This window comes from Asparagus officinalis, chromosome 1, assembly GCF_001876935.1.
Source record: "Asparagus officinalis chromosome 1, Aspof.V1, whole genome shotgun sequence".
NCBI lineage: Eukaryota > Viridiplantae > Streptophyta > Magnoliopsida > Asparagales > Asparagaceae > Asparagus > Asparagus officinalis.
In genome coordinates, this window is record NC_033794.1 from 44,061,140 (window position 1) to 44,079,105 (window position 17,966).

Sequence of the window (17,966 nt, forward strand, 5' to 3'; positions counted from 1 at the left end):
ACCAGATATATAGTGTATTCAGGTACAATGAAAATGTACAAAGATGTGAAGAGGCACTCCTGGAGTAGTTTCCAGAATTTGATAGATAGCCAGTGTGATATTCTAGTGTTTTTCACCCACAGACGGATGTACAAACGGAGAGAGTAAACCAAGTGTCGGAAAACATGTAACAAACATATATTGTAGACTTGCAGGATAGCTGGGAGGATCATATTCCATTGATTGAGTGTGATTATAATATCATTTATCATAGACTCTTGGCATCGCACCGTATGAGGAATAAAACGGGAGGCATTATAGATTACTTACTCATTTGACAGAAATACAATAAAGTTTATTGCTTAGACAGGAGCTTGTAAGGCAAACTACAGAAAAGGTAACAGAGATTCGGAAACTCATTTTTGCAACGCATAGTCATCGCAGAGATGATGATCATTAGAGTTCTAGATTGGGGACTATGTCTTATTGAAAATATCGCCGATGTATTTAGTGACTCGGTAGACGGGGAAAGTTTACCCCAAGTTATATTGGTCTGTTCATGAGAATTGAACATTTTTGGAGCCGTTTTGTATGGGCTAGATCTTCTAACATCAATGTCGAGTAGACACGATGTTTTCCATATTTTGATAATTTAGAAGTAATTGCGCGACGAGAAGTAGCAGATGGTGATTGATGCACCAGAATTTGAGTTTCAGATAGATTTAACTACCATGGAGATCACGGGTTGTATTCTTACTAGAGAGAACAAGTTAGAAAAGAAGTACTACCTTAAGTTAAAGTTCAATAGAGATAGAAAAGAGATGAGGAGGCTTCTTGGGAGCGCGAGGAGGATATGCGTCGCGACTACCCGCAACTGTTAGAGTGGGTAAATTGATTTGGTTATTGCTTATTGATGTTTATGATTTTTTTTATTGTTCTATATGGTCATATTTATATGTAACGCTAAAATGGGGGTATTAACACTTAGCTCCTAATTATTCGGAACACATGGTATATATATGAGGGGTTCCTTGTTTGGATTTTTCGCCCGACGTACTAGTTCCGTTTAGTTAGGGGTTAAGTGGGAATATTCACATTTTAGAGTGATAAGTATAGATATTTTAATGTTTTATATTTGAAGATTTATGGTAATGTATTATTAACCTCTACGATACGATTGCGAAATTTTGAGGACGAAATTCTTTTAAGGGGGGCGTAAGTGTAAAACCCCGTAAATTTGAATATTTTTTGATAAATAATTATAAATATGTCATATGGTGAAAAATAATATATTTTAATATTTGAGTATGATAAGAATTGATTTGAGATCAAATCAATGTATATTTGTGAAAATATGAGTGTAAATGCACAAAACATGCACAAAGGCCAAAAGAGTGAAAATCTGGGAATAATGACTAGTTGAGAATTTTTATATTTTACACATCGATACAGTCAGAATTTGGAAAAGTGTAAAAGACCAAAGTTGTAGGTCTCTTCAACAGATTTCCAATAAATCTTAGATCACCTCATTCCGAGGTCGTATGAGAAAGTTACAGTCAAAATACCGAAGGTTATTTTTCATAGTTAGACTAGGTTTCCTGGTTCGGGTCAAACATGTTTGTTTCGGGTTTGTCTCTATAAATACCTATGTTTTTTACGAAAATTCTTTTCTTTTATCATATCTATGAACCCTAGCAGCCACCCTCTCCCCTCAAAAACCCTAGACATTTTTCTTTTGAGTTTGAAGAGCTTTGTGAAGCAAAACACCGGCACGAGGGCGAGATCATCGACGTGTGGCGAGGGAGAACGGGTTGTTCATGCTCGTGGTTTGCTTGCTGATTGTTTCAGAGGCTTGCACATGAGTTTAAGGCAAGATCACTTACATTCAAACTCATCCCCATAGTTAAATAATTAACTTAGAAGTTTAATTTGTGTTTACATGCTTAGATCTTAATCTAATGTGAAAAAGATTAGATTTTTGTTGTTAGATCTTAAACAAATGTTAGATCTACATGTTTTTTCTTGCTATTTATAATAGAAATATGATCATGATCATTAGGGTTATTTTTAAATTCGTTTTTATCTTGTTAATCATGTGCTAATCATGTTTAAACCCTAATTTGACTTTTAATTGAGTTTGTATGTGGATTAGAGATGAGAAAACCCTAGGTTTGTGATACCTAAGTATTAAAAATATCATGTGGATTAGAGATGAGAAAACCCTAGGTTTGTGATACCTAAGTATTAAAAATATGATTTAATGAATGTATATATTTTCTAAGTTGTTTGACAATCATACTTATGTTTAATATGTTAAAAGTCCATACTTTAGATTGAAGAATTTGGTTAATCTAAAGAAAGAGGTTTGATTCGTTGTTTTGAGCCTTCATGCATGTTTTAGGGGTTTGAATATAAATCTAATGCATAAAATTATGTTTATAATTGTTGAGTTGTTTGCAGATGTTCACATCTGTTGTGGCATGTTTAAATACAAATTTTATGAAGTTTTAGACATGTTTATATCGGGGATACACGACATGATCACGATACATATAACCAGTTTGAGGAAACTAAAATTTGGATCCACGGTCGAACGCTACGGTCGACCGCGTGCAGGACAGAGACATGGGTAGTCTCTGGAGCCCGTCGCGGGCGACCGCCATGATTCGCCAGTCTGTTTCCTGTGCATGTATATTTGAGTTTGTTTTTGGTTGTCGTACGAATTTCTCGATCTTATGATGATAGACTATGATATTAGTGATTGTTAAACACCTGGTATGATGGTGAACTTCAGATGTGGACACGCACACCGAGATTGGTGTAGGTATGCTAGATTGTGTTAGATTGACCGCACACCGAGATTGGTGTAGGTATGCTAGATTGTGTTAGATTGACACACTTTCGACACGAGTTAAATTGCTAAACACATATGAATAATAATGTTCTATACGAATCCGAAAATAAGGAGATGAAACCTATTTACCGCAGAACGATTGAGTAAGTATTACAATAGTATCGTTACTACATGTATCCGGAATAGGAAGATAATAAAACCTATTTTCGCAGGGCGATTGAGTATGAAATTACAAAAGTATTATCATTCCATGTATCCGGGATAGGGAGGTAAAACCTATTACCGCAGAGCGATTGAGTAAGAATATTACAAGAGTATCACTATTGCATAAAGAGATGCACACATATATGTATTATTAGTTATAGTTACTCCCATGTTAGATTACCCATGAGTAGGGTACATTCTTTGGTTTGTGGTATGCATGATATGACCTATGATGATTTGTTTTGAGTTGAACGATATTCTCTTATAATTGCGCTAACTACTTGAGAAGTAGTTCGAGATTGTAACATTGCTTCTATATAGTTGAGGCTTGGAGTATTTCTTTGAGTGCTGTTTCCATTCATAGAGTTGGTTTTGGTATTTTGGGATTTATAATTTAAGACGTATAGTATATATATGAGGGTTTCCTTGTTTGGATTATTTCGCTCGACGTACTACGTCTCGTCTTGTAGGTGTCTAAATATTAACTACATTAGATACGGGGAAAATGTTATAGGTAGACTATGCTTAATAGATAGAGCCTCCACTTCATCTAGCAGCCCTTCCCCTGGGGGCGGATGGAGGTGATCTTACTGTAGCGCTCTGACGCTCTTGTTGTTGTTATTTTTTGTTTAAATTGTATCTTTCAGGCAGATCAGAGTTTCGGAGAACCGCAGGATGATGGAGTTCTAGTATAGTCGCCGTCGTATAGTTTTAGCAGTTGAAGCTCCACTATATAGTTATGTTCATTGTTCAGATTTTAGAGTTGTATTCATTTTTGTAGAGGCTGAGTGCCTTAGTGAGATTTCATTTAACTCATTGTGTTGAGATGTATTTCTGACTCGGAGATATCTTCAGTCTATTTTAATTGGGCTCATTTGTTGATATACTTCTTCTGTGCATATCTGATTTTGTGCTACTTTTATTATTTGCCTATTTGTACCTTTACCTATTTGTTATTTTCACTAGAGAGATAATGACTATGATGGTGAAATATGTCGTAGCATGGTGTTTGGTGTTTGACAGGTTTGACAATCCGGGTTTTACTTTGGACTGCAGCCTTGTGTGAACCCTGGGGCGTCACAGTAAGAATGAGAATCTCGTGGACATGTTAACCAAGATTGTCATAGGTAGAAAGTTTAAGCATTACTTGGACTTACTTCATATCAGCCCGTATTGAACTGCCCAAGAGAACATGGCCCTTCGGGGCGGTGATGGGGTAAGGTGGAGACTATATGGAGAATAAATCCTGAACTACGGTTAGTTTGATCCCGGTGAAGGGCACGTAGGTAGCCGCAATAAAGTGGCGCAGTTGGTTTGGCCTGATTTGGTGTTTCAGATTTCTTTAGTGATGTTCACGTGTTCTTCTAGTGTCCGTCCAAAATTTAAGATTTATAAAATGATGTACGAGGTGGTGAATTGTGAACGTGTGGTCACACCCACGAGCGCAGAGGCAGAGCCCAAGTGCGGCCCACCCAAGACAATTCTAGGCGCTGAAGTGCCGAAGTCGGGCGTGTGATGCAAGCAGCAGCCAGGCTCACCTCACGTGTGAGCGCGTGAGGGCTACAGCGGTGCGCACGTGAGAGAAATCTAGTGAGCAAGGTTTTCCATGCTCTCCTATAAATACCCGACTTCTTCTAGGGTTTCTGTAGGGGGAGAAAAACAGACGCAAGGGGAAGAAAACAAGGGTTTCTTTGGCGACTGAAAAGAGAGATCTTGAGGAGAGAGCCTTAGAGAGATTTTATAAGAGAGAGGTCAATTTCTTTTAAATAAAAATCTAATCTTCTTCTTTTGAGACGAGCTTGTGGATTGTACAAATCGTCGGTGTTCTCCTTATAGTGGAATCTCCCCTCCCCTTCCCCGTGCACGTAGAAAAGTTTGTCGAACCATGTAAATCTCATGTCTTTACTGTTTTCTGGGTGTTGGTTATTGTTTGTAGGTTCCCTCGACAATTCAGTCCTAGAACTGATGAGAGGGAGAGTGTATATCTCACTTTGTTGAGATATTTTACTTCTGTTCTTGTTTCCTTCACGAAACAGGAACATAGAGGTTTGCTTGATCTTTTGTGAAAACAAAAGGCAGGGTTTTCTCTCGCGTTATATCGCTTTCGCGGCGTGAGGGCGTGACTCTGCACCCAACAAAGCTATTTGGTTTGCTGCAAAAATAAATTGCTGCACATGTTACAACAACATTTGTTGCAAGAGATCAACTTCAAATTCTTTATTTTGACAACTATAATTATATTGTAGGAAGTGCATTTCCAATAAAAAAATTAGTGTTTGGTTCAAAAGCAAGTGCTGTAAAAAACTACATAATTTTGTCATATCAAGAAAACTTGAGTGTAGATGATTTTATGTTTGGATTCAAAAGTATTTATTTTCATGAGGTTAAACTATTTTTAATTTTAAAAATTTTAAAGCTTGTAGCTTTTCCTCCCACCAAAATGGGCGTAGTGCTTGTTGCAAGTTTTTTTCCCCAACAAAATGCAAGTATATTTACCTTTCATAAGTGAAATAATAATGTATTTACAATGTATTTACAAATCCGGTTTCTCAACTTACTTTTGCAACTCTATTTACATCCAACTAAACATCCCTAAGTGAAATAATAATATACTGTACAATTTTTTAAAAAAAGTTGGTCTTGTTGTTCGGTACATTGCAAATTTTTTTGCAAACAAATATTGCATGTAGGAAAGTGTTGCAAGTAATACTTTTGTTACGGAAAACTAATCACTAATGTATTTCCAAATCCAAATCTAGAATTTGGTTAGTAACAAAAGTAGTTAGATTGTTTTTTTTTCCATAGCAAATGCATATGTAGTGCCATCAAATGTTTGTTCCTTTATAAAAGTAGAAATATATACTCATATTGAGTTAAAATTCAACAATTAAAAAAAACTTGACATTAGTTTTTAATTACTTTAGTCAATGTAACGATTTGCAAAATTTATTTTTGCTAAACCGGATGCAGTAGACACCGTATATTTTTCTATAAAATAAAAATCTAATTACCATTCTCAACTATTTTGTTGCAAATCAAACATTCAAATAGAAATTTTGTTGCAGAATTTGCTTCTGTAGAATTATTTCCGTCAACCAAAAATCAAGTCCTTAAAATCTATATATTTGAAATTAGTTCCTCAAATCATTAAAACTGCTATTACTTCTCATAATTCTTATTAGATTTCGTAATACTTAAGTTATTTTAATTCTAAAATTACTCCTACAATGAAAAGAAGAAATAGAAATTAGATGGTTTAACATGAAAATCGAAACCTAATTGCAAATTTAGTGAACTTAGGGGGTGTTAGTCAATTTGGACTTTTTCATGCAAAATGGGATAATTGTTAAAGTAAAATAATTTTTTGCTAGTGGGATATTTTTGTAGGATAAATAGGAATAATTTTGTAAAGCGGAATATTTTGATAAAATAACATGGGATAAATTTTTATAATCATGAAATATATATTTACACATTTTGAAGATAAAAATACTATTTATGTATTTTAAAATTACTATTATTGATTGATAATTGCTTACAAAAATGTTCTTTACTATTAAATAACTTTTGGTTAGACTATAAGATATTGACAATTATTATTATAACGATGGTCTAATGATGGTGATAACCATAATAGGAAAGAAGTAAAGAAAAAAAATATAAAAAATAAAAAATAACAAAATAAATATGAGTTCTAGTTTTTTACCACCTAGTTCCAAGCTAAAACTTGGAATAATTTGAGAGACTAGAGCTCTCATTTTTGTATAGAAAAATAAAAAAAGTGGGATAATTTTGTACAATTATCCAAATTCTAGTTTTGTTAGAGTTCTACTTGACTAACACTGTAAAATTTTATTCTAGATTTAGTTCTATGTGACTAATACTTTAATAATTTATCCCACATATTATCTCAGTTCCAATTCTAAGTTCTAGGTGACTAACCCCCCTAAGGAACTAGTTTGAAATTATCTTAAAAATTGAGAGGCATAGTAGCAATTTCAGCGATATGAGGGACTAAGTTCGAAATATGAAATATGTATCAAAGAACCACCAAACTGAAAACCCCCATCGCGACTCAAAAGCCCTAATTTGGCGATCCCTCTGCTCCCTCCACTTTCGTCGCTCGACGCTCTCCCTCTCTCTTTTGACGACGGGTCTCTCTCAGAGAATCGAGGAGGTGCTCCGATTTCTCTCTCTTTTTCTATCTCAGATAATTTTTGAGTTTTTCCATTGGAATTTTTTGATGGGATTGTCACTAATTTCTTAGCAATAAGCAATGCTGATTGTTAATGGTGATGAATGATTCCAATTCCAGGGCAAACTGGGGGAATCTCCTTCTTGGATTCGAGTAGGGTGAGCTTCTCTCGTCTCAAAGGTGCAGCCTATTTTCTTTTTATTAATTGTAATTTTATTTGATTGAGTGGCCTGTATTACCTCGCAAAATTTTGGTTTTTTTGGTGGAGTTCTTAGGTGAAGTTTGAATTTTTATGGGTGTTTTGGGATGCCCATTTGCTAATTTTTTGGCCTTAATCTGAAAATTTTATGCTGCCGCTGCTGCTGCTCAGTCTCAATTTGTGAACCTTCTCTATTGTATTGTGATCATAGAAGTCAGCTATACTCAGCACAAGAGTCGCATGTCCAGATTTTAACTAATTACTATTTAAGAGCTTGATTAAATGACAAAATTTACTTTAGCCAATGTAAAATCCATCACTTTGGAGTCTAAAAATGTTGAAAATAACGCATAACGCAACACTCCACCTTCTACTAAGGGTTAAAGAAAAAAATAGGAAAAAAAACGTAACACATAATGTAGGAATAAAATACAAACTATTCATAATGACTGTAATAATTAGAAGCATAAAAAGTTTCAAACATAACATCACAATCAGGAATAAACTATTTTCTTCCTGTTTAATCTTAAAAATATAAAAGATGTTCAAAATAATTTTAAGAATTAGGAAAGTAATATCATAATACAAAAATAATTTACTAAAATTCTTTAATTTAATACAAGCCATATAGATTTATTAATAAATGCCACTATCGGATACTCAAATATATAATCATAAATTTACAGCTAATTCATCATTATATTTGTTTTATTAGTCATATTCATAATTTTACAAGTACATAATGATATCACCAAAACAAGACAAGAAGGCTTAACAATCAATTCAAAAGTACTTAATCAACCACTTCAAGGTTTAAGAAAGGATATACTCTCAAGTCTCTAGAACTTATGTTGAAATAGCCTAAGTTATATTGGAAAAACTCATGTTATATTGAAATAGCGTAAATTAAATTGAAATAACACATACTATATGTAATAACGTACAGTGATGTGTTTGAGTTATTTCATAAGGTTATATAACATTTAAGGCATGTTAGGTTAAATAGCGCAACATAACGAGTTATGTAATGGGTGTTTTTCAACTATGGTCTGAACATAGCCTTCTAGATATGCCCATTGGCTTATACTTAAGAAAGCAGCTTCTTTCACCACCAAGGTTGCAGTAGAAAGTGTCCAATTCAATGAGCTCTCCAAACACTTCATTCAACATAGAAAGACTATGTAAACCAAGTACATAAAACACATATAACAGCAACTAACAAGAAGTAAGATTTTGGTCCAAACTGTTCGAATAATTGTATATTTGTCCCATGCTTACACACACACACACTACGCAGGAGTAAACCGACATATAATCCCATTTTACATGCTCATCATTGCACTTGAACTAGGATTCTTACTCATTGTTAAGTTCCATGATGAGGAAATGTTTGTTTAAATGCTTTTGTGAGTTCAATCCTACAAACCGATGTTATTTTTGTACTCTTGTTTTTTTGCTAATGTTGAGAAATTTACACTGGATTAAGTGAGACCTTTTAATCTAGATTGTAATACAATTTGATAGGATTTGGTATGTTTGCCTTTTACTCTGGATTGTTAATCCATTTTCAACTTGATGGGTTAAAACTGACAATGATTGAAGGGATCGAGGGTCCAACATAAACATGAAAGGAGATAATTTGAGAGGAGAGATTAGAGCGGAGGAAAAAATGATTCTTGTTTTGATAGTAATTAATTTTATGGTGGCTTCATTTGGTGCGTGGTATCATATTGGAGATTCAAGAACACATGAAAAAGAGGATGAGAGGGCCTACTTTAGAAGATCTTGGATTTGAAGTCTTGTTTGCATTTTGTAATGCAAATAATGTGCTGAACAACTTAAAGAAACTCTGATATAAGAGATTGTGTTATGTCCTATGTACTAAGGGGGATTGGTAGCTTCAAAAAGTGTTATAGTTGAGGAAATCGTGGCAATGTTTTTACATATTCTGGCTCGTGATGTAGAAAGTAGGACAAGTAAAACAAAATTTTATTGTTCAAATGAGGCCATTTGTTGGCAACTCTACAAAGTAGTACAAGCTATGTTGCCTAGATACGGGTACGGGACACAGCAAATTTGTAAAAAGTAGGGTACGGGGACACAGATGTATGTATATAAAATAATTCACTTTAGATCAATATTGAATTAAATACCTATTACGTTTTCATATTTTTTATTATGTAAAGTGGAGATTATAAATAAGAAACTAAATGTAACTATACTCTTTATCTCTTTTTATTACAATGAACAGGGGGTACCCCTTGTTTTATTTTCAAAATAAATAAATAAATAAGAAACTAAAGAAAAGTGCATGTTGCAGGTGTAAACTAAGATGTCGGGATGGCAATGATCTCTTGGAGAATTGAAGGTAATAATGTTAAAGAAGACAAGAAAGAGAAGATGAACATATAGAAAAATAGATCAATTTTTATGTTATATTATTATGTAACATTGGTTTGTATAATCAATGACAAATGTAAGTTATATAACTTATTTGAAGATAATACCGAATTCTAATTTTCATTACTTTCATCTTGAGCATACAAAAATACAAGCCTACCTCTCAAAACGAGAGTTAAAAATTACAAGCATACATTCATAAGTTAGAACTATACCCCAAAATATTACAAACATCCCTCAAAATACTATAAGTATATTGTTTAAAGTTGCAAATATAATTACCTATACAAATGTAAGCTATTTTTATTTTAATTAACAATTTAGAACTAATATTATTACCTATATAAACAATTTAGAACTAATATAATTTTTATTTACAAATGCTACCCATATAAATAGGTAATAGTGGGTTCTAGGGCTAGGGTTTTCACTTTTCTCCTTTGCTTCTATCAGCTTCCTCCTTCAAATCCGACTCTAAGTGGATTCTAGGGCTAGGGTTTTCACTGTTCTCCCTCGAAGCTTGTTGTTCACTCCTCCCTCGAAGCTCGTCCTCCTTCGAATCTCGTCATCGACTCCTCCCTCAGAGATTGTCATCCCTTGAAGCTCGTCATCCCTCGAAGATTGTCGTTTACTCCTTCGAAGCTCGGGTACTTTTTTTTCCCTCACGCCTTCAATCGTCGTGTCCCTGCCGTTTGGGTGCGGATCCGCACCCAAAACGTACCCGACACGGGTACGAGACCAATTTGGCCATGTCGGGGTATCACAGAGTACAAGTAGTTTTGAAGGTAGGAAGGCTCTACATTAGACAATAAGTCGAAATGGTTTAAGGTAAATAGTAACTATGAATATATTTAATTTTCTTAGCTTTACATGCAAACCAGAGTCAAACCCTAATTTGTTTCCTTGACAAGTCCAAAACATTGATATTTGAGATTTGATCTTCTTCTGGTAATTAAGAGGAACTAGGGCTTGATGGGAGAGAGGGAGGAGGAACTATGGCTCGAAGGAGAGAGAACTCAAGCACTTGAGGGGAGAGAGAGGAACTAGGGCTGGAGAGTTCTGATCCAGAATTGCGTATAAGAGAGAGGGGAGAGACCGAGAGAGGAATATGTGGGTTTGGAATGGGTCATGGGCGGGTCACGGGTAGGTCAAGTTATGGACCAATTATGTTGAAATAGAAGCAATACCGACCCATTTAGGAACCATTTAACTAAATGGGTGGGTTTGGGTGGACCATTTAGTGGGTGGACATGGGTGGGTTATTGGGTCTGGGTCAAGATTGCCACCCTTAGGCTAGTATTATGAAAATTGCTTATTTTGTCTCTTTGCTAGTTACAAGACTTGACACCCACTTTCCACAACTTCACCAATTGGCAATTAATAAAGTTTTCTTTCATCATGAATGCTGGCCTTTGTTATCTGATACATACATTTTGTTCTTGACATCCTCTTTGAATGTGGTTATTCATCTGAATACAATTTTCTTACCCAGAAGCTTCTTGTTATCACTTTTATCATGCTTTTGATTCTGAGATTTGCCCAGTCTGGCAGTGACAAGTGCACATTAGAATCAGCACCTTTCACTACTTCATGTTACACAGGTTTAACAGGCTTCTCTATTCTTGAGCAGGAGAAAAGGAAATTCTCCTTTAATTGTGACTTGAGAACAGAGAAACAAGGCTACACCTATCATGATTACCTCAAATATCCTCAAAAATTTGTTAGTCATTTTATAAAAACTCTCCCCCATTCCATTAGAACTAACATAGTCCTTCCTCATGAGTTAGATTAAAGGAAGACTTTACTTCTATCAGTTTTTTTGTACATCTGCAACAAATAGTCATCAACTATCTGCCGGTTAAAGCCAAAACTTAATTGTTGCATCATATTAAGGAGCATTGGGAAGCAAGAATTCTTACCACAGTAAATAGTGCCGTAATAAATAAAATAGAAATGGCCTAGAATCTATCTTGTGAAGATATTGATCTTGTTAGGTCGACTTAGCAGGATAGTCTTACGGAATTGCTGTTACTTTTAATTTTTATTAATAGACAGTTGTTTCAGTTAGATTTTTCATTGACCCCATGTATTCTTTATCTATGGATCTCCTCCTTTTTATAAATGCATCTTGCTCAGATCACTGAACCATTTGTTTACTGTATATAGAATTTCCCAAACATGAGGAAGTTATGGTCTGTTGTTGCCATGGTTTGGTATTTTTTGAAGCTTGCAATTTAGTGTCTTTGTATTTACTTGTTTCTCTTCTTTTCTAGGGTATGACGGACAGTTCTTCCCTTAATACGGAGAATATTGGTGATTGTAGAATTGGTGAAGAAAAGGGGATTGAGACGGACAGGATGACAACTGGAAGTATACTGCAAGATGTTTCTCATTTTGGCGATAATAACATCACTGAGGTAAAGGAGAATAAAGAGAACGAAACAACAGTTGAAAATGATAAAGCAACTCAGGTATGCATGATTTTGGATCTTGTATAGTTGTCTGAAAGTATATCCTGATTAGGGAAAAAATGCAAAATAGACCGTTTTTGCTAATTATTTAGCAAAATAGACCGTTTTGCTAAATAATTAGCAAAATAGACCTCTTTTTGGCCAACAGGCCAAAAAGAGGTCTATTTTGCAAAACAGCTCAGAAAACATACGGGACTAGTAGTCCCGTATGTTTTAATCACGGATTAGTAAAATTTTCTACTCAGAAAACATACGGGACTACTAGTCCCGTATGTTTTCTGAGTTACTAATACGTGATTAGTTGGCTCTAAACATACGGGACTAGTAGTCCCGTATGTTTTCTGAGCATTGTTTTTCAAAATCGACCTCTTTTTTTCAAAAGAGGTCTATTTTGCTAATTATTTTTCAAATTGGTCTATTTCGCTATATATTTCATAAAAATGGTCTATTTTACAAATTTTCCCTCCTGATTATGCTTTTCAACTGTTTCTATAGGAGATAGCAAATGATCTCAAGGAGTGTCCACAAAAACGGGACAGAGAAGTTATCATTCTTGACGATGAGGATGATCATTCTACTGATGCCAAAAGAAGCATTGAGGATGAATTAAGTAGGAATCCTAACATAAATGGGAAAAATGAGAAAACACCTCGGGTTGGTCTGGTATTTACGTCATATGATGAACTTAACAACTACTTCAAGCAATATGCGTTGCGTGTTGGATTTGGGGTAGCAGTAAAGAAGTCCTCGTTCACCAAAAAAGGAGTATGCCGACGGTTGGTTCTAGCATGTTCTAAGGGAGGCACAGGAAGAAGTGATGCAATGTACCAAGCTAGACGAACAGCAAAAACTAATTGTGAGGTTATGATATCAGCAAAGTCGCGTGGCGATGGGTTGCTACATCTAGTGGATGTTAAACTTGAACACAATCATCCAGTCAATCCAGCAACTGCTAGGTTCATGAGATGCTACAAGAGGATGCCCGATTCAATGGTAGAGGATGCGGTCGAACAGAAATTGGAAAGTTGAAGCTCGCGGAAGGAGATAATGAAGTAATTCATCAATTTTTTGCATCCATGCAGAGTAAGAACCCAAATTTCTTTTATTTGGTAGATTTTGATGAGCACGAGCGTCTGAGGAATCTTTTTTGGGCTGATGCTAGATCTAGGGCAGCATACCAGTATTTTGGCGATGTAGTTACATTTGACACGAGCTACTTGACTGATAAATATGATTTGCCTCTCGTTTCATTTGTTGGGATGAACCATCATGGCCACTTAGTGTTGTTGGGTTGTGGTTTGGTTTCTGATGAGACTACTGAGACCTATATTTGGTTATTCAAGGCTTGGCTCACATGTATGCTAGGGTGCCCTCCAAATGCTATCATCACTAATCAGTGCAAATCTATCCAAAATGCAGTTGCAGAGGTGTTCCCAGGAACACATCATCGTCTGTGCCTATCTCAAGTTTTAAAAAAGATTCCTGACAAATTGAGAGGGCTTGCAGAATTCAAAGCAATCAAGAAGGCAATAAAGAAAGTGGCATATGACTCTTTAAGGGTTGAAGAGTTTGAAGAATATTGGCAAAAGATGATAGAGACATATGAACTTGAAAGTAACGAGTGGCTTAAAATACTGTATGAGGATCGGCACTCTTGGGTCCCTGTTTTTCTTAAAGACAACACATTCTGGGCTGGGATGTCGGTTTCACAACGTGGTGAGAGTGTAACTACCTTTTTTGAAGGGTGTGTGTTTCCTAGAACGTCGATAAAGCAGTTCTTCAGTAAATGTGAGATGGCCTTACTAAGCAAATTCAAGAAGGAAGCTCAAACAGACTCTGAGACTTTTCATAAGACGCCGCTTATAATATCCAAGTTTTATATGGAAGAGCAGTTATCAAAGGTATACACCCTTAACATGTTCAAGAAATTCCAAGATGAACTAAAAGCCACTATGTATTGTCATGTGACACCAGTTAAGGTTGATGGTTCAATCTTTACCTTTGAGATTAAAGAATGTTCATACATTGAAGATGGTAAAAGGACAGAGAGCAAGGATTATCAAGTCTTGTTCAATGCAGATGACGTTGTGGTGCAATGCATCTGTGGTTTTTTCAATTTCCATGGTATTCTGTGTAGACACGTGTTGTCTGTGTTTAAGTTTCAACAAATTTTTGAGATTCCATCTCACTATATCCTTGATCGATGGAAAAAGGACTTCAAGCAGTTACATGCTATGGCTCGCTCTTCAGATGATGCTGTAGTTAATAATCTCCCAGAGCGTTATGATTATCTATCCAGTAGGTTTCTTCAGCTTGTGGATGTAGGGTTCATATCTGAAGATAGATACCGACTTTCTTTAAAGTTGATAAAAGAGATAGAGAAGTCTCTTCTTGATGACACATCTGGCAGGGACAATCAACCTAAGCTTCTCTGTTTTGACACTCATTCAAACCAAAATGTTCAGAATCTCTTGGTTTCACAGCTGGGATTCACTGAGGATAACGCGAATAGCAATTCTAATTTGCTGCCTGTGAAGCGGAGAGGCAGGCCACCGAAAAAGGGAAGAGTGTGTAACGTTGAGCCCTTAGTTCGGACAAATAAGGAACAGGTATTTGGTTAGTAAAAAGGAAACTTACGTTGATCAGTACATGTAACTACTGTGTGATACCATCATATATCTTTCATGTACAGGATTTTCTCAGGTCAGCCATGATAGCAAATGAGGACAATGTTCTTCAAGCTGCTCCAACAGTTTCCCATCTTGATACGCATATAGGACAGGGAGGCATCAATTTAATGGTTTGTTCTGTTATCAGAACTTGTATAATTGTCCTCAATACATTTCGGCATATCTTACTCCCCCATTTATTCTAAAAACTTATTACAGGAAGACTTAAACCCAAACGACTTGTCATTTGGCACACACTTTGACTTGCATGTTAACCAGCAGCATCATATGAACAGTCAACCAAGGCTACAATCAAACAATTTGTTACAGGTCTCTATTCTGTATTTTAAATAATGGGATTTTTGCATATATACCCCTCAAATATTTCATAATTGCAAAATTACCCCCAAATCTTGATATTTGCAAAATTGACCCTCAAATCTCTTGTATTGGATAAGAATACCCCGTTTAATTATTTTGGGCAAAAATACCCTCTGCTTTCTCTCCCAGCGGCAATGAATCTGTTTAACTCATCCTATGGAGAAGTGTGTTTGGTCTATTGAGATTTGCTGATTCGTCGTCTTTGATTAGCTTTGAGATTTGTTATGATTCACTGAGAGGACAATGGTTTTGCTTCTGATTAGGGATTTGAATGGGCTTATTGGGCCGAGAGTGAGAAGTGAAATTTTGGTGAAAAAGAAAAGGTCTACTAGCCATGTTTTTCGTTCTTGTGGATTAGTATTAAGGGAAATTAAGTTTCTTCGGTGTTCTTGAAACAGGGGAGAGTTTTGTTAATGGGCAAGTTTGAATGAGTCTAAAATGTTGGGTTTCTAGAATGTGGTTGCAGCATTCATGGAGACCAAGACCAAGGAGCCAGCTTTGAATGAATAATTAGCTTTCTTAGCTGCTCATAATCATGTCTTTTTTGTCGTTGTCTTATAATTCCTTCCGTATTGTAAGTGAGGGGGCGACATGGTGGAGGGAAATGTTAAGGTCGGAGAGAGAGGAATGATATATGAAAATGGGGAAGAAAGAATAAGAGGGTATCTTTTCCAAAATTATTGAGAAGGGTATACTCATCCAATCCAAGAGATTTGAGGGCAATTTTGCAAATACCAAGACTTGGGGAGTAATTTTGCAATCATGACAGATTTAAGGGGTATATATGCAAAAATCCCTTTAATTAATCACAAATATGGTTGCATTTATTTTATTTCTTTTGTTTTTGCACTTCATGCAATTTCATTTTCAATGTCATACTTGAAACTGTTGCAACAAATTCCGTATTCTCACAACTGATTCAGTATTACCTCCCTATATATTTCCTACCGTGTTTCACAGGGTCAGTATGATCAACAGACAATGGTAAATCAGAATGGGTTTCCATGGATTTATCAGCAAATCTTACAGGTTTTTCCAGCTCTCCTTTTTGTTTCAGCTTCCCATAATATCGTCAAGTTGTTTAAAGTCTTAATTTTTTCAAGCAAAGACAGTATTTGATATCTAGTTACATATTTACTCTATTATTATTTTTAATAAAAGTTTGATTAATGTGATAAAAATGCAGGAGGATCAGATTTCAAAAGTTCCTTCTGTTCGAAGGACTGGGTAGAACAGGGGAAAGACATGGAAGTATCTTGGTTGAAAACCTGTTGTGGATAGCTGAAATAAATCCTCTAACATGACATTACTTTTGAATGAGCAAAAAGGATAAGAAAAAAAAATGTGGATATATAGTTGCAAATATCTTATTTGGAAATTGTGCAAATCAACGGTTGCTGGATGTGAAGGCATTGGAGGTTTGGATTCAGTCTTGATGGAAAATTTTGAGGGATTATCTGACAACAGTCTAATTTTATTGTCATGGTTCTGGGTACCGATGCATACAACTAGCCCGATGGTTTCTGAATAATCTCGAGGGAGTTAAGATTCCTGCCGTTGCTTGGAAGTAAAGATCGCGTCTGAGAAATTTTGTTTCTGGGAAATTAGAAATAATTTTAAGTTCTCGGTTGAAGAATAAGTGAGGAAGCTTTTATAACGGATGCCGACGACTGGGACCAAACTCAGGATTTCAAGCAAGCAATCAATAATTTGCTGGTTAGACTTGTCGTTTGAAGAAACAACTTACAAACAAGTAAGCAACTTCGTCCTGTTTCTACAAGGAAATAGCTGTAGTTATGTGCATAGAATATAGTGGCAAATTTTACTCCGCAACGTCTAGCGGTTAAATTAATGCTATTGTATGTTGCCCATTGTTTATTGTTTCTCTCTTTTCAAGCTGTGAAGCAGATTTCCTGCCTTTCATCTTCTCTCAATTATCAATACCATTCCTTTGTTTAGGTAATTACTTCACGATGTTGAAGCCCTGCATGCAATATGCTACGACATTATTTGATATCAAAAAGCTTAACTCACGTTGCACGTACAGCTGATCGAAGTTTATGAAACTGTACCTGGTTTCGTTTTGACCAAGCTCCCAAGCGCGATATGAAGATAATTGATTTTATTTTGGGTAAATTACACTAAACCCTTAAGAATTTCAGCGTTTTGCAGTAACCACCCCCCAAACAAGAAGGAAAAAAAAACAGGGCGCAGACCCATTAACTTCTAAAATTGCGCTACAACCCCAATAACTACTGGAATTGCAGAAAGCCTGAACAAGTTTCCGTATTTTGAAGACGACCCTCATGACGGCGTTAATCTGCATTTAGGATCTACGTGTGTCGTCAACGCAAAATGTGGGCGTCATCGTGGGGGTTATTTGCAGATTGTTGGAACTTGCTGGTGATTCTGCGAGAATGTTGGAACTTACTGGTGATTCGATTCTGCAATTCCAATAGTGATTGGGGTTTAGTGTAGTTTACCTCTTAAAACAGACAATCTCAACTATATACGATACATGAACTAGAGCAGATACGGTTGCCATTGTGTTATTTTTTCTTCTTCTTTCCCTGTCCATAAAACAATCTCAAACGAACAACCTTCACTCGTTTCT

At 35.7% G+C, this 17,966-nt stretch overlaps 1 protein-coding gene across 5 annotated transcripts; it reads left to right on the forward strand.

Annotated features, from left to right (window-relative positions):
• LOC109823424 (protein FAR1-RELATED SEQUENCE 6-like) lies at positions 7,073 to 17,957 on the forward strand. Of its 5 annotated transcripts, none has more exons than XR_002242406.1 (9): positions 7,073 to 7,214; positions 7,353 to 7,412; positions 12,105 to 12,302; positions 12,798 to 14,911; positions 14,995 to 15,102; positions 15,191 to 15,301; positions 16,313 to 16,381; positions 16,539 to 17,105; positions 17,312 to 17,957. XR_002242406.1 is itself a non-coding variant. In XM_020389709.1 (9 exons), exons 5-9 carry the CDS (start codon positions 13,268 to 13,270, stop codon positions 16,581 to 16,583), a joined length of 1,977 nt encoding a protein of 658 aa, XP_020245298.1. In that variant the 5' UTR covers positions 7,073 to 7,214; positions 7,353 to 7,412; positions 9,752 to 9,799; positions 12,105 to 12,302; positions 12,798 to 13,267; the 3' UTR covers positions 16,584 to 17,256. The 5 variants fall into 5 exon arrangements, 4 of the variants coding, with proteins under 4 accessions (XP_020245298.1, XP_020245290.1, XP_020245304.1 ...); XM_020389709.1 differs by lacking the exon at positions 17,312 to 17,957 and adding an exon at positions 9,752 to 9,799 and having other exon boundaries at positions 16,539 to 17,256; XM_020389701.1 differs by lacking the exon at positions 17,312 to 17,957 and having other exon boundaries at positions 16,539 to 17,256.

Bases quoted from the DNA above. Each gene is read 5' to 3' on its own strand.
- LOC109823424 (XM_020389709.1), top strand. From the start codon at position 13,268: ATGCTACAAGAGGATGCCCGATTCAATGGTAGAGGATGCGGTCGAACA. The intron at 15,103-15,190 runs GTTTGTTCTGTT...AACTTATTACAG, and splicing joins AGGGAGGCATCAATTTAATG to GAAGACTTAAACCCAAACGA. The intron at 15,302-16,312 runs GTCTCTATTCTG...CGTGTTTCACAG, and splicing joins AATCAAACAATTTGTTACAG to GGTCAGTATGATCAACAGAC.